We start from the raw sequence: 16,058 nt of genomic DNA on the forward strand, positions 1-16,058 counted from the left end.
GCCATAGTTATCCTAATCCTGAATTTGTGTAGTAGCTTTTTTTTCAACTCATAGTTTGTGAAAGAGATGAAGAAGGAGGGTAAAGGGAAGTCTCAGTGTCACTGTCTCTGATTTTGCCCTCACCCAAACCAAATCTCAGTTCCTCAGGCCAGAGAGGAATCTTTAGACCAGAGATAGGACTGGCCCTGTAGGTGAGAATATCTGGCTGACAAAGCAGTGTGATTTCATGGACTGCTTAAGGTTCCTTTTGTCCCAAAATGGCTCTGCTATGCATGGCATCTCCTTCACTTTTTCTCTGAAAATCACACCTTTCCAGTCACTAATGTGTTAGTAAACAAAGTTGAAACAATGGTCTCCTTAAGGCTCCTGTTCAATTCATGCATGTTAATAGCAAGTAGCCCCTACCCTTTTCTCATAAGACTACCAGGCCCAGGGGCAGCTAGGTGGCTCAGTGGATAGAGCACCAGCCCTGGATTCAGGAGGACCTGAGTTCAAATCTGGCCTCAGACACTTAACCCTTACTAGCTGTGTGACCCTGGGCAAGTCACTTAACCCCAATTGCCTCACAAAAAAAAAAAAGACTACCAGGCCCTATTAACTGATCATATTACTTGATAATTACCCTGGGGCACTGTGGAGATATGATAGAAATCGGGGGAAGCTGCATGGGTAGGGAGCATAGCCAAGAAAATACCTGGGTGCTAGAGAGTGAAGCTACTACGGAGGACAGGCCGAGAGGACTGAAGATCAGGGAACACTTAATTTAGGGAAGATGCCTAAAAGAGGACAATGAAAGGGCAGGTTGGAAGCTCCTACAGACTGATTTTGCCTAATTCATAATTTTGCTCAATACTAGGAATGTCAAGAAGTAGATAACCCCAGCCCCCAGTCCAGATAATGCTTCCCATATTTTCTCCCCACCCTGAGTGGTCCAGCCCAGCACTAAAAGACTGTATCTGTCTATGCTAATGCAAGAGGAGAGATTCCTGCTATGTGGGGGCCCTTCTCTCAGGACACAAAGGTCAGAGAAGCTTATCCAAGAGAACCTTGAGCCAAGAATGAAGACATACTCCCACTCAGGACTGATTACATTAGGGATATGGTCCAGGTTTCAGCACATTGAGATCTTTGTGGGTTAGATAAAATGCACGGACATTCTGGGCTCTCTCCCTACTTCATTAAACTTCACAGTCTTTTAAAGTTTATGGATCTCAAAGACATGAGGTTTATGGTGTTCAACATGGTTGGAGTTAACAGACCAGAGATACTGGGTCCTACTCAGGGTAGGAGGCTGGTACATTGCTACATAGATAAGCACAACAAGGCTGTCACCATGCCAGGTCTACAACCCAGTGTTGACCCAGCTTCTGACCCAGAGACCAAAGAGGCTCTGAGAGCCCAACCAGCCTCAGGTCAGGGATTTAGCCTGCTGCCCACTCCCAGTTTCTACTAATTCCTTAAGGGATATTTGCAGGCTTCTATCAGATGACATTTAAGCTACAGAGGATGTGAGACTTAGAATGAGCCCTCCACTTCTGCCAAACCTTCTGAACTCCCAGGAAATACCTGCCTTCTCTCCCCAATAATCAGTCACACAGCTTAAAGGGATTTATTGCCTGAGTCCTAGTCTGCATGGGGAAAGAGTAAAGAGTAGTAGAGATGAGTGAGGAAAAGAGTCAGAGAAACTATCTCTGTCAGCAGCATTCTCCCTCTCCCTCTCTCCTTCCCTCCCTTCCTTTTTCTCTTTCCCTCTCTCCTCTTCCCCCTCAAAAGTGTACATGCCACCCAAGTTGCCCCTGTATTATAGTGGAGATAGAGGACTATCATTGGACTATTTTGGTGTAAAGATCCCCAATATTTAGCTGTGCCACTAAAAGATACACTCATGGCTGAGAAAAGAGGAGCAATGTGAGAGGGCAGTACCAGGCAGTATCCCCAAGTTCACCTATTTTACCCTGAGAATATACTTCCCCAGGAATACATGAATCTGGAAGATTCCATGACTTTGAGCTAATCTTTCTGTCTATAATCTTTACTTCATAGTGATGACAGATGCCAACCTCTCCTTCCAGAGATACCCTGATTGTTGAGTTCCCCTTTGTGCTATCCCTATCATTTATTTTCTTAATCTATAAGGTAAGGAGATTCCATTTGTTCCCTATTATTCCACAGGCTAAGACAGGATCAGTGGATAGAAGTTACAGAAAGTCAAATTTGGGCCTAATATGAAGAAGATGGTATATAGTATACAGTGAACAGAGAGTTTACCTCAGCACCAAGAAGACCCAGGTTCAAGTCTCACCTCTGACACATACTGGTTATGTCACCCTGGGCAATCATTCCATCCCTCAGTTTCCTCGCAATGCTCTAAGAGTACATATTGCAATCTATTATTATAAATTTATAAATGCTATATGTTATAAATTACAGAGCAGGTACTGATCAGCATTGCAGAAGAAGTTTCTTTATGAGGAATTCCCTGACACCTGTGTGGCCCAAGCTGAAAAAGAGCTTCCTGGGAGTAGCTAGGTGGCACAGTGGATAAAGCACCAGCCCTGGATTCAGGAGGACCTGAGTTCAAATCTGACCTTAGACACTTGACACTTATTAGGTGTGTGACCCTGGGCAAGTCACTTAACCCTCATTGCCCCGAGATAGATAGATAGATAGATGTGTGTGTGTATGTGTATATGTATATGTATGTATGTGTGTGTATACATATATATATGTATATAAAGAAAAAAAGAAAAAGAGCTTCCCGACAGAACTGTCCAGAAATAGAATGGACTAGGCACTCTTGAAGTAATGAGGCCACCATCATCAGAAGTATCTAAGCAGATTCTGGATTAAGCACTTATCAGAGACATAACAAGGAGTCCTGCTAGGGTAGAAAGTTGATCTGGATCTAAGATCTCTAAGATTTCCTCCAGCTTGGACATTCTATTTTTCTAAAGGCCAAAAAAATATAATTTCCCTTTAATATCTTCTGAGCCCTGCATATAATGAACATGATAAAGATGTCTTCAAAGATCTGTGTGCAGCTTAATGGGGAATCTTAGAGAGTCTATTTATTCAATACAGAAGGGAAAATTCCAGGAAGAACCCCAAAAGCAGGATCATAGAGGAGGAATGTGAAGAACTCCCCCGATGGAGTCTCCAAGAAGTACTCCAAGATCTGTGACTCCTTGCTGATCATGTTTTCTCTGTTGGTGACTGAAGAAGGCTTCTCTAGGCTTTTCCCTATAGGACAGAAAAATCGAAAGGTATTATGGGATATATAGCACTACCTCTCCCCCAGCCCATTCAGACCCTCCCTTTGTTCTTTATGTCCCTGGCCCAACAGTCAGGTATAGGGAAAAGTGTGAGTTCATGGGCCATACTTGGGTTGTTAGAATTCTATTATTCATCCAAAGCTTCTATTCCTACAGGAAATTAGGGCAAGAATGCAGAAATGCAAATATCGACTCAGGACTTCAAAGGCAAGGTAAGAAAGTCTTGCTTAAGCAGAGAAAAACAGCAGGGAATAGAAGACTGAGCAGAAATATGGAGGATGAATTTTCTCCATGTTACTCCCCTTCCTAAAGACCGAAGTCCAACTTTTAGTCAAAGCATCCATATGTCATTGTCTTCCCTTACTGAGGAGGCTGTGGTGCAGGAGAAAGACTGTTAGAATTAGGGTCAGAGGATGTGGGTTTGAACCCCAACTCTCACTCACTACCTGTGTCACCCTGGACAAGTCTCCTAATTCCTCTGGGCCTCAGTTTGTTCACCTATAAATAAAGGGGTTGGACTAGATCCCATCCAGATAAAAATCTATGATCCTGTGGTTGTGAGAGATAAGCCCAAGAACTGGACCTCTGATTTCACTAGCATAGGGAACTCCCAGATGAGGAAATTCCCTCTACCAAAACAGGTCAGTACCTTCTCTGTAACCTAAGCGTATGAGAAAGTTGCTTAGAATGCTGAGTGGCCAACTTACAAAGCAACTTGCCCACAGTCACTTGTCCACATTTTGTCAACAGAAACAAAACCCATGTTAGAAACTACCCTTCTCCGGGAGCAGCTAGGTGGCGTAGTGGATAAAGCACCGACCCTGGATTCAGGAGTACCTGAGTTCAAATCCTACCTCAGATACTTGACACTCACTAGCTGTGTGACCGTGGGCAAGTCACTTAACCCCCATTACCCCGCAAAAAAAAAAAGAAAGAAACTACCCTTCTCTATGGCTCACCTAGATTAAAGGAAGGAGGAGGGAACTATTCAGAATTAAAGGTGGCATAAAAACACAAGATTGTTGTTGTTCAGTAATTTCAGTTGTGCCTGACTCTTCATGACCCTATTTGGGGTTTTCTTGGCAAAGATACTGGAAGGGTTTGCCATGTTCTCCTCCCACTCATTTTACAAAAGGGGAAACTGAGGCAAACAGGGTTAAGTGATTTGCCCAGGGTTACACAGCTAGTAAGCATCTGAAATCAGATTTGAACTCAGGACGATGAGCCTTCCTAACTCTAGGCTCAGTACTCTATCCACTGTGCCCAAAAAACACAAGATATCAATGCTCTATTAAAGAAAAAGGAGAAGAAATAGGAAGAGGAGGAAGGGAACAAGAAGAGGAGGAGGAAGAGAAGAACAAGAAGAAGGAGGAAGACAAGAAAGAGGAAGAGGAGGAGGAAGGGAAGGAGGAGAAAGAGGAAGAGGAGGAGAAGCTACCATTCTCTGTCTCAAAGGAAATGTTTTCAAAGAGGAAATTGTCATTTACATGCCAAAGTATGTCAAACCAAGTCCTGCTGTGTTTGTGACATAGGACCATCAGGTGAGTTCAGTTAGAATTCCCAACGGGGAACACTGGATTGTTAGAGATGCTTGTGTAATTGATTCTCCACTAATTAAAATATGAAGTAGAGGCTGTGTTCTGAAGCCAGGACTAACTCACCTCAATGTTTTCCTGGGAACAAGCATCTGTAGAAATAAAAACAAGTACATAAGAATTATGAGACAGATTTGGAAACCAACTTCCAAACTAGAGGTTTGTTCATTTGCCAAACACCCACATTCCCACTGCTGTGAGACTAGGATGTAATAAAACCAGGTGTTTCTTCTAATGTACCACAAAGCAGGTAAAATTTCCCAGGTACCTCCAGACCAAACTCCAGCTTCCCCTGGATCTGGTCCAGTGAATGGTACAAGAAAGAGCTTTTCTAGGAATGTTCTCCAAGTCAGCACCAGCTTATCTGGGTTCTCTAGCTCAATGGCTGTTCCCTAGAGGAAGTGGGACCAGTGTCAGCACTCAGAATTTATGCCACTAAGGTAAACTTCCAAGAGTTGGGGGGAAAAGATATGGTACCATAAGGGATTATGGGAAGATATATGTAATGTTAAAGCTGTCTAAGGCAATACTGCTACATTTTCAAAAATAAGTAGCCTTTCTATCCTCCAAGAGATCCAACAGCCTTCTGCTTTGGTTATACAAAAGTGACCCATAGCAGGTACTTAATAAATGGTTCTTGGCTGATTGATTGTTTGATAAACCAAGGATGAATTCTCAGCTCTGGGAAGCAGAAGATAGAAAATAGAATCTTGAACCCAGAGAAGGAGTTCTGAACCTTTTTTGTCCTGGATCCCTTTGGCTTTAATAGAGTCTATGTAACCCTTCTCTGTTTTTAAATGCATAAAACAGAATTCAGAGGATATCAAAGAAAAAGTATTATATTGAAATATAATTACCAAAATATATTTAAGATAAGTTTACAGACCCTCACTTGATCCTGGGTCAGGAAGACCTGGGTTAAAATTTCACCTCTGACCATGGACAAGTCATTTAACTTGCCTGACACTGTTTCCTGATCTGAAATGGAGGTGATAATAACTGTAGCACCTACCACACCAGGGTTGTCATGTGACTCATTTGGAATAATGTATGCAAGGTGTTTCACAAGCTTAAAAGTGCCATGTAAATGTCAGTGATTTATTATTATAAGAACTATTCAACAGTGTAATTAGTCTGTCCTGTAAGGTAGTAAGCGAACTGTCCCTGGGGATGTGCAAAGTCTAAATGCTCAGCTGCCAGGGACACAGTAGAGATGAATCCTACAGCAGGAATTCTAAGGCCAGACTAGATCAGATCTGAGGTCCTTTCTAACACAAATTCTATTGGTTCTAAAGGGAAGAATTGTCTCAGGCCAGGACTCTGCACAAAAGAACTTCAATGACTATATCTCTAATGTGGCAGTTCTCAAAATGTGATCCACAGATGCAGGATCCCTTCAGCAGGTCCATGAGACCTTCATGGGGGTGTGCAAGGTCAAAATTATTTTCATAATAATTCTAAGACATCAACTGCCTATGAAAATACTTCTCTTTTTTCCAACTATGTATCTATACAAATCCAAGGTTTTCTTTATAGACTCAAAACAATATAATGGAACAGAATGAACACAGAAGCAGGTATGAGAATCCAGGTGTCTTCTATTAAGTCAGAAATTAAAGAGATTTGCAAAAATATGTTTAAAAACTGCATCTCTTCCCAGTAATTTGTTTCGGAAAATATAGTTATTTTTTATAAAAATAAGTTATTTATGGTTACATAATGAGTTTATTATTGTTTTAAATAAATTCATAAATGTTTTTAAATTTTATCTAATTTAATTTCTCATATAGTAAATATCAGTAGATATAACTCAGATAAATTAAAACTCTTTGTGGGGCAGCTAGGTGGCACAGTGGATAAAGCACCGGCCCTGAATTCAGGAGTACCTGAGTTCAATTCTGGCCTCAGACACTTGACACTTACTAGCAGTGTGACCCTGGGCAAGTCACTTAACCCCCATTGCCCTGCCAAAAAAAAAAAAAAAAGAAAGAAAAAAAAACTCTTTGGGGTCCTTGATAATTTTTACAATTGTAAAGGGGTCCCAAGATCAAAAAGTTTGAGAACCACTGTTGTAAAAAAAAAAAAAAAAGCTATGGAACCTGGGAAGACAACTTGGAAAATCTATTTATTCTATGCTCCCTTGCACCCAGCTGAGCTGCACCCAGTGTAGTGATACCGTATACACTAACTTAGTTGTTTCACTAAGAGCCCACCCCATCCCCAGTCTATACATGTGCCATCGGATGGGCTTCAAGTAAGGAAATGGTGATAGAAACATCTTCCAAAGCTACCTGACTTGGAGAGGATGGACATCATGTCATCCTCAAGTCCCACAATAGGATAGAAATCCTGGAATGCCCTCAGAGCCTTGGCATGCACATCCTGGGTTCGACCTGTAGGCAGAGAAAGGAGGAAAATAAAAGAATTAGATGATCATAGATTTCTAGCTAGAAGGGACCTACGAAACCTTCTAGCCTGATACTCTCATTTTACAGATGAGAAACTAAGGCCCAGAGAAATCAAGTGACTTGCCCAAGGTCATACAGACAGTAAGTCCAAGCTAGGATTTCTTCAGAACCCTCAGGGGTTAGTCTCCTTCTACTCCCACCTTCCAAGCTGAGATCACACTTCTGAAAGGCCCCAATTTCAACACCAAATGCCTTCAGCTCCTTTCCAGGCTGGGGAAGTACAATCATGTCCCAGGGGGAAGCCGCTGTCCCATTTACCCTGAAAGAGTGCAGCTCCCCTGTCCCCTCTCCTGATGCCCACCCCAAAACTTGATGCTCACATACTGAATAGCTGCACCATGGTGCTGAGTACCCCATCCAGCTCCTTGTAGATGTACAGGATGCAATAGGATTTGTAATCGGTCTCAGCCACACGCACATCCAGGTAGCCACTAGCTAGAAAGGAAGATCTGGTGAGATGTGGAACCAGTCTAGAAACCTAAAAGCAAGGCCCAGCTTGCCTATGTCTAGAACCGTCAGAAATTACTTTATAATGATAATAAGTTGCAAAGAACCGGAAACAAAATAAATACCCCACAAATGGAGAATGTCTAAACAAGTTGTGGCATATGGATGTAATGGAATATTATCATTCTCTAAGACATAATAAATCTAATGAACACAGAGAAGCAAAGTGAAATAAGCAAAGCCAATTAAACAACGTGTGTGTGTATGTGTGTGTGTGTGTGTGTGTGTGTGTGTGTGTGTGTGTGTGTGTGTGTAATAACAACTACGTAAATGGTAAGGACAACTACAAAACTAAATGCTATGAAACTGTAATGACCAAGTTTGGCCCCAAAATAGAAATATAAGAAAGCACCTTTCCTTGATTCTTTACAGAGAATAATAATCATTAGCATTTATATTGTACTTACTCTGTGCCAAGCACTGTGCTAAGAACTTTACAACTATTATTTTATTTGATCCTTAGAACAGCCCTGAGAGGTAGGTGTTATTATTATCCCCACTTTGCAGATGGAAAAACTGAGGTCAACAAAGGTTAAATGACTTGCACAAAGGTAGCAAGTATCTAAGGACAGATTGGAATTCAGGTCTTCCTTACTCCAAGTCCTCTTGGACTTGACTGAAAGTCCACTCCTTCTCTCAAGGATCATAAAGTTGGAGAATACCCGAGAGGTCATCTAGTTCAATCCCTTTCATTTTGCAGATGAGTAAACTGAGGACCAGGGAGGTTTAAGTGACTTGCCCAAAGTCATACAGGTCATGTGTCAGAGTCAGGATTTGAACCCAGACTTCTAACTTCAGTGTCCTCTTTGATTCTTCCCTCTTCCTTTCTGCCCCTCTACAGCCAATTAGTTGCCAACTCCTGTGAACCCTACTTCCACTATATTATCCCTCACATCCATCCCCTCCAAAATTATTCAATTATTAGTTCAGATTTTTATCTCTCTTTGCCTAGACAACTATTACAGCCTCCTAAAGGGTCTTCCTGCGTCCATTCTTCTATTCTTCCATTTTTCTAGCCTCTCTCTAATTTATCCTTCACACTGCTACCCCTATAATCTCCTTAATAGAACCCCCTAATCATGTTACTTCTCTGCTCAAAAAAATTTAATGGGTCCCCTTTGCCTTTCAAATAAACCATAAATTACTTTATCCTGATATTCAGTCCTCCCCAACCCTCAGAATTCAACTCAACCTTTCCAGGCTTACCTCACACTACTCCTCCTTCATTGTATTCTATGTAGTAGCCAAAAGAGAAGACTCTCCATCCCCCGTTTTTACCCTGCCCCTCTCCCATCTCCATGCTTTTCTGTGTGACTTTGAACTAATTACTTAATCTTTGGGGGGCTCAGGTTCCTCATATGTAAAATGAGCTAAGTTATACTAGATAACCCTTGAGATTCCTTCCATCTCTAATTCTATGAACTATAACTATGCCTCAAATAGACTCTCTTTCTCCCCCTTCTTAGTCCATTAAAATCCCTCCTTTCCTTCAAGGGCTAACTCATGTGCTTGACACTCCATAAAGTCTTCTCTTATCTCCCACACACCAGGCCAAAGTGATCTCTCCCTCCCTCTTCAAGTTTCTTCTAGCACACTGTGAGGAAGGACCTACTCCCTACATTTGTCACAGTCTCCTTAGTAGTATAACTATTTCTGTACAAATATTTTGTTCTCATCTCCCACCCTTCTAGCCCATTAGTTTGTAATATAGTTGAAGGCAAGCACTGAGTCATACCTATCTTTATAAACCAAGTGCAGTGCCTTGTAAATAGTAGGTACTTAATAAATGCTTGTTGAATTGAATCGATTTAAGAAGATTTAAGATTGTGGAGGGTCTTTGAAGTCAGGCTAAAGGAGTTCAAATTTTACTCAGTAGAAATTAGGACCTTCTAAAGGTTTTTGAGCCGCCAAATAATGTGTTCACAATCATATTATGTTTAAATTTTTCCACTGCCTCTTGCTACCTGTATGACTTTGAGCAAATCATTTAATTTTTTTAGTCCTCAGTTTTCTTATCTGTGAAATAAGGAGGTTGGACTAGCTTACTTCTCAGGCCTTCCAATTCTGTATCTATAATCTTGTGCATTAGAAGATTAAACTAGGGGGCAGCTAGATGGTGCAGTGGATAAAGCACCGGCCCTGTATTCAGGAGTACCTGAGTTCAAATCCGGCCTCAGACACTTAACACTTACTAGCTGTGTGACTGTGGGCAAGTCACTTAACCCCCATTGCCCCGCAAAAAAAAAAAAAAAAAGAAGAAGAAGATTAAACTAGCAAGGAAGTGAAGCATGAATTGGAGTAAGGAAAGACTAGAGGTGAGGATACCAGCAAATCACTGCAAAACTCCAAACTAGAGTCAGTGAGAACCTGAGAGAGAGGTGACAGTAAAAATGGAAAAGAAAGGATAGAGGGAGAAATATTGCAGGGATATAATTTGCAGTACTTGGCAAATGATTGAATGTGGAAAAGGACGAGGAAAAAATAACTGGGAAATGGTGGCAAGTTAGTCAGTTCTGGGGAGGTTTCTCTTTTTGGACTTTCTGTTTCTCTGGTTCTCCCTACAGGACCCTCTGTGAGATAGAATAAAGGAAGAACATCTGGAGGGAAGGAGGGGGACTTGGGTCCAGGCTAGAAATAAGGTGCAGGTAGCCATTGGTGTTTGCCTGTTTTGTTGTAATGTAAAAACAAGGACGTTCATCTCTTGATCAAGTAAAGGAAGGGAGGGAGAGAAGCAACTGATTCCCTTCAGAACCAATCCAACCTACCAGGTACTTTGTAATGACCTTCTGACCCTATCTTCATATACTCTGCATCCATTGTCTTACAGCCATCAGCCCTAGGGGATCAACAGGAATAGAAATTGCACACTTTAAAAATTCTTAGCAGCTCTAAGAAGGGGAGTTTTCTTCAAGGCTGTCAGAGTCTCCTGAGAGCAGGTGATTCACCATCCACCAACCAGGGCAACAGGGTACATCTCTACATCTTATCACCTCTCTACCTAGCCCTTTGTCTCTGTGTAAGAGCCAGTCAACCAAGCCACCAAAGGATTTCCCTGTCCAAATTACCTTCTGCATCTCTGCAAGGAGTTATTATGTGCCCTATGAAAAGAAGGAAGGAAATCCTGCTTGTCACCGCCCACCCTTCTTTCTCTATTAGGCCAAAGCCTACAGATAATACCATCAGGGAAAAAAATCACTTAGCTGCCATAGTCATATTCTACACACCTCTTTAATGATTTTCTTCCTCACCCTCAGGTTCAGTGACCCCTGCCAGGTCTGTCTCCCTAGACCTGTGTTCCATCTCCCTGTAGACCAGACTCCTTTGTCTTCTAAATAGGTCACAACCAGCTTCATTGATTCCCCAATACCTCCCTGTTCTTCTCTGAGTTTATACTCACAGTCCTAGGACTCTTGCTAAACCATTTCCCCTCCTTCCCCACTGGAAAATTGGTTTCATTCCGGAAACCATTCTGAGCCTTGATAGGCTAGCCAGCTTTGGCCTTATCTTATCTCGCTCAATTCCAAGTCTCCACAGCTCTTTCTAGACATCTCCAGCCATGCTCCCAAGGCTGAACAACCTACCTCCTTTCTACTTGCCTTTTATGCGTCGTCTTCCCCATGAGAACCAAGCACTTCAAAGTCAAAGACTGTCTCACTTGCTTTTATTTGTATTCCCAGAATTTTGCAAAGTGGCTGGCACACAGTAAGAGCTTAATATGTGCTTTCTTTATCTATTCATTCACCTACCTACCTAATAGCCCAGAAAGAGGGAAGGGAGAGGGCAGAGGATCCCCAAATAAGGAAATAAACCATGCTCACCGAGGTAAGGCCATGTGGACACTGAGGTTGCCATCCTCTGTGGCATTTATAAATCTTGTTGACATCAATATATTTTCCTTCTTGCCGAGGAAGACCTTGCAATCTGACACCATGGAAACAACATACCACAAGCCTGAAAACTGGAGAGAACAGTTCAGGGGTAAGACGGTCACAAGACACTCTACCTATCTTTCCTTCTGTCCTCTATCTGTTCAGGGTACCCAGGTGGATAAAGACATTGGAGAAATTGAATGATTTGCTTGGATAAGTCACATGGCAAGTCTAGTGTATCTGTTTCCTGTGTTTGAGCTTATGGTGGACCAAATGCAAAGGAAAGGTTAAACAGTAGCTTCCAAAAATGGCCTTGGGCCCTCTTGCTTCCTGTATACAGCTTAGTTTTGGCATCCCAGCCCTAAATATTGATTGAAAGCACAAGGGGAAAAGGAGAGAATGCTGGTGGAGAAGAGGCAGGTGAGTGGCAATGGCCCATAGAACAGCCTAATAGTAAGTACAATCTTACCAGGAAAGGGCCAATCCAACTCCCACCCTTGCAGAAGTTGATTGCAAAAATGGACTCCAAAAGAGAGGTGCTGCAATGATAGGATACTATGAGGAAGCTGACCCAAGGGTGTTTGTGACTGTAAGGTGAGCCTTTGGGACAATGGTTACCACAAGGAGGAAGTGTCCTCCAGTCAGCACCTTGGCACAAAGTCCTACTCACCCCATTCTAGTTATAGCTTCATTTACAGGAAAGATGTTTTTAATTACCAAGCATAGCTAAGACCTTACTAGAAACTAGTTGTTAGATTCCTGATGGGTACCCTCAGCATCACCTGTCAAGAAGGACTTTAAAAGTTCAGTGTTGGGGTAGCTAGGTGGCGCAGTGGATAGAGCACCAACCCTGGATTCAGAAGGACCTGACATTTACTAGCTGTGTGACCATGGGCAAGTCACTTAACCCCAACTGCCTCACAAAAAAAAAAAAAATGTTCAGTGTCATAGTTAAGAGTAGGTGAAGAAGGGGCAGCTAGGTGGCACAGTGGATAAAGCACTGGCCTTGGACTCAGGAGGACCTGAGTTCAAATCCAGCATCAGATACTTGACACTTAACTAGCTGTGTGACCCTGGGCAAGTCACTTAACCCTCATTGCCCTGCAAAAACAAAAACAAAAACAAACAAGAGTAGGAGAAGAGGAGTAAAAATACCAGGGGACAGTCTATAGGAAACACTGGATGGACAGGTCAAGAAGTAGATCATCAAAATTCAACCTGGACCTTTAGGGAACCACTCATTGAATAAAATTTAAAGAAAGGATAGGCAAGGGGCAGCTAGGTGGCGCAGTAGATAGAGCACCAGCCCTGGAGTCAGGAGTACCTGAGTTCAAATCCGGCCTCAGACACTTAACACTTACTAGCTGTGTGACCCTGGGCAAGTCACTTAACCCCAATTGCCTCACTTAAAAAAAAAAAAAAAAAGAAAGAAAGAAAGAAATGATAGGCCACATATTCCACTCTATCAGCACCAAATTGAGGGCACAGACACTCTCGGGTGCAAAAATGACTACTTATACCTCATGGTGAAAACAATGATGATGATGACCAAGGTGACCAATTGAATTTGATCCATGGACTACTGTTTTGCAGGTTAGACTGGAGCTGAGAATGATAAATCCCTGGGAGTTTCAATAGGTCCTTTGCAGGGTGATGGGCAGGAAAAGTCTGAACTTAGAGAAAAGTAGAAAGTGTTTTGCTAAGCATTTAATCCTCCAAAAGGATTGAACTCTCCATGGGTACTAAATACTCCTCCTATACCACCCTGCCCAGGAAAAAAAAAAGCAGAAAAGCACAACCATTACCTGTTTGGCATCAAAGTCTGGCTGTACCAGGACATCTGTATGTACCAGGGACACACAGAGCAATCCCAGGAGGGAACTTAGCAGGATGACCTTCATTTTCCTTGATTTCTGCTCTGTCCCTTTCAGAAACTGATGATGCCTCAAAGGGGTGGAAGGTCCCAGCACTTATACCCCAGGAGTGACCACCACATATCCAGTTAGCCTAGTTTCACTCAGTGGAGCTGATTGTGTAAGATCTGAGTTAATAACAACATCCTGCCTGTATTGGGGTATTAACTTCCTAAGTTTGATAGGCCTGGCTCTGTCCATTGTACCATACAATTGAACAAGTGTTTTCTAATCTTGTTTTTCTTTTTTTTTTTTTTTTACCAATTTTGGATGAGGACTTTATACCTAGGATGTGCTTGCTCTTTCATTAAATATGGAGAAGTATGGACAAGGCCTGTCCTAAAAACCAGTGGTTGGGGGTCCCTTGAGTCTCTTCCCTGGGAAGCTTTATCAAGCATTTCCATTCACCCTTCAAAATTTATTGGGGAACCAATGTTCTAAAAATGCTATTGGTTTTCTTTTGGGAGCTGTATGGAATTCAGTTAGCTTTGGGATTCCAGTGCATCTTCCCAATGTTTGGATTGTCTAACATGACTCATGTTCTCTTTTCCCTTGGATGTGTTGGAACCAGGATATGGAACTGGCTCTGACCACATTGCAACTTTGTGAATTGTGTTGGATGGTTCCAAAGATAGTGTTTCCTAAATTTGGGGAGGCATTTGAGGTGATATGAACAAAGATATCTCCTAAAGTGTTGTTGACCTTCAGAGACAGATGTTGGCTTCAGAGGAATAAAATCACCTTTCCCTTATAATTCTCATCTAAGCCAGAGCTGCACCCAAGTGACTGCCCTCTCTTTCTGTCTTTCATCCATGACCTACTCTATTATCCATACACAATCCCACAGACCTTTCGATGCATTTTTCAACCCTGAACTCCAGACATTGTCCATCTAGGTTTTTATTGGTATAGAGAAATCCCTGCTCAGGAAATTTACTCTATCAATGCCGATCAGCATTTTTTCAGCAATTTATACTCTTAGATCATCACCCTAGGACGTTGAGAAGTTAAGTGACTTGGTCAGGTTCACATACCCAGAATGTATCAGAGGCAAAATATGAACCCAGGTTTTTCTAGCTTCAAAAGCAGCTTTCTACCCACTCTTTCACCCTGCATCTTCCTATCCAACTGTCTTTCAAACACTATCCATATCTTCCCCTTAAATAGTCCCAAAGAGAGATACCAATGCATAGATGTGACTCCTAAGTTAACCAACCCCTCAGCAAAGGTGCCAAGGAGGAAAGAGAAAATAATTCATTCTTCTGTCTTAAAAGTAGTTCATTTCCTGTACTGCTACAAGGGATTACACAGCTTACTTATCACTGTTTACGTAATTGAGTAGATTCCAGGAAAGTTTACAGTTGATCAGTTGTGATAAGCACCTAGCAAATGCCCAGAGAAGCAGGTGGGGAAATTCTCTGGAACAGCCAAGAACTGAACTGCGAAGCAAAGAAGCCTAGGGATGCCACCTGCCCTTAGTGAGATCATGTCCAAAAACCCCTCCTGAACCAAGTCGAGTGCAGTGTGCAAAATTCTGAGTTTGGAAGGAAGCATATTTAAGTCCTCAGATTCCAAAGAAAAGGTTGCTCCAACCTAAAATCCAGCAATTGTAACATCTGGAGTTCCTGCCCCTGGCCAGATGTTTTTAGTCTTAAAGCACTTGAAAAGAAAAAGCATGATTGAAAAAAAAATGGCCAAAAGAACCATCACAGAGCCCCTGGACTTTGAGTGAGAAAGATCACCTCAAATCCTACCTCTGACACTCACTAGCTGTGTGGGCCTGGGTGAGTCTCCTAACCTCTTTGTGCCTCAGTTTTTTCACCAGTGAAATGAAGGTAGACAGCCAGGTGGCACAGTGTATAAAATACTGGGCTTGGAGTCAAGAAGACTCACCTTCCTAAGTTCAAATCTGACTCACCATGTGAGCCAGGGCAAGTCACTTAACCCTGTTTGCTTCAGTTTCCTCATCTGTAGAATGAACTGTAGAAGGAAATAACAAACCACTCCAGTTTCTTTGCCAAGAAAACCCCAAATGGGATCGCGAAGAGTTAGACATGACTGAAACCACTGAACAACCACAACAAAAATTGAGGGTATTGGACTCAATGGTGGCCTCTAACATCTTTTCCAGCTCTAAATTTATGATCCTACGATACCAGGACATTTCATTTTCACAAATAGATCCCTTAAGGGAGTGCCCTACCCTCTCTATGGGAAAGTTAACACAAGCAGTAAAAAGGTGCAGGATTCTAGGAAATATCTGTCACTAAGGCTGCACAAGAGACATTTCCTTCCACCTTCCCCAGGAAGAGTTCAGAGGTGATGCAATAATGGGCATGGACACTAGGTGGCAGCACGAACACCAACTAAACTTGGAATGTGGGAAAAGTGTCCTTGGTACTTCCAAGGCAAGTGAACTCTTAAGCAAGGTTTT

General features: G+C 42.2%; 1 protein-coding gene across 1 annotated transcript; it reads right to left on the reverse strand.

Annotated features, from left to right (window-relative positions):
* Positions 1-3,064: 3,064 nt before the first annotated feature.
* LCN15 (lipocalin 15) lies at positions 3,065-13,612 on the reverse strand. Its single transcript, XM_043980917.1, has 6 exons — positions 13,517-13,612; positions 11,661-11,800; positions 10,608-10,678; positions 7,660-7,770; positions 7,159-7,260; positions 3,065-3,240 (listed from the first exon to the last, which is right to left on the reverse strand). The coding sequence occupies exons 1-6, from the start codon at positions 13,610-13,612 to the stop codon at positions 3,065-3,067; spliced, it is 696 nt and encodes a 231-aa protein (XP_043836852.1).
* Positions 13,613-16,058: the final 2,446 nt, after the last annotated feature.

This window comes from Dromiciops gliroides, chromosome 2, assembly GCF_019393635.1.
Source record: "Dromiciops gliroides isolate mDroGli1 chromosome 2, mDroGli1.pri, whole genome shotgun sequence".
NCBI classification, from domain to species: domain Eukaryota; kingdom Metazoa; phylum Chordata; class Mammalia; order Microbiotheria; family Microbiotheriidae; genus Dromiciops; species Dromiciops gliroides.

What these genes read in the sequence shown, in the direction of transcription:
- LCN15 (XM_043980917.1), bottom strand. Translation starts at nt 13,612, where the DNA reads ATGAAGGTCATCCTGCTAAGTTCCCTCCTGGGATTGCTCTGTGTGTCC. An exon ending in CAGACTTTGATGCCAAACAG is followed by an intron (nt 11,801 to 13,516) that starts GTAATGGTTGTG and finishes TGTTCTCTCCAG; the next exon opens with TTTTCAGGCTTGTGGTATGT. An exon ending in GTCCACATGGCCTTACCTCG is followed by an intron (nt 10,679 to 11,660) that starts GTGAGCATGGTT and finishes TTGATCCCCTAG; the next exon opens with GGCTGATGGCTGTAAGACAA.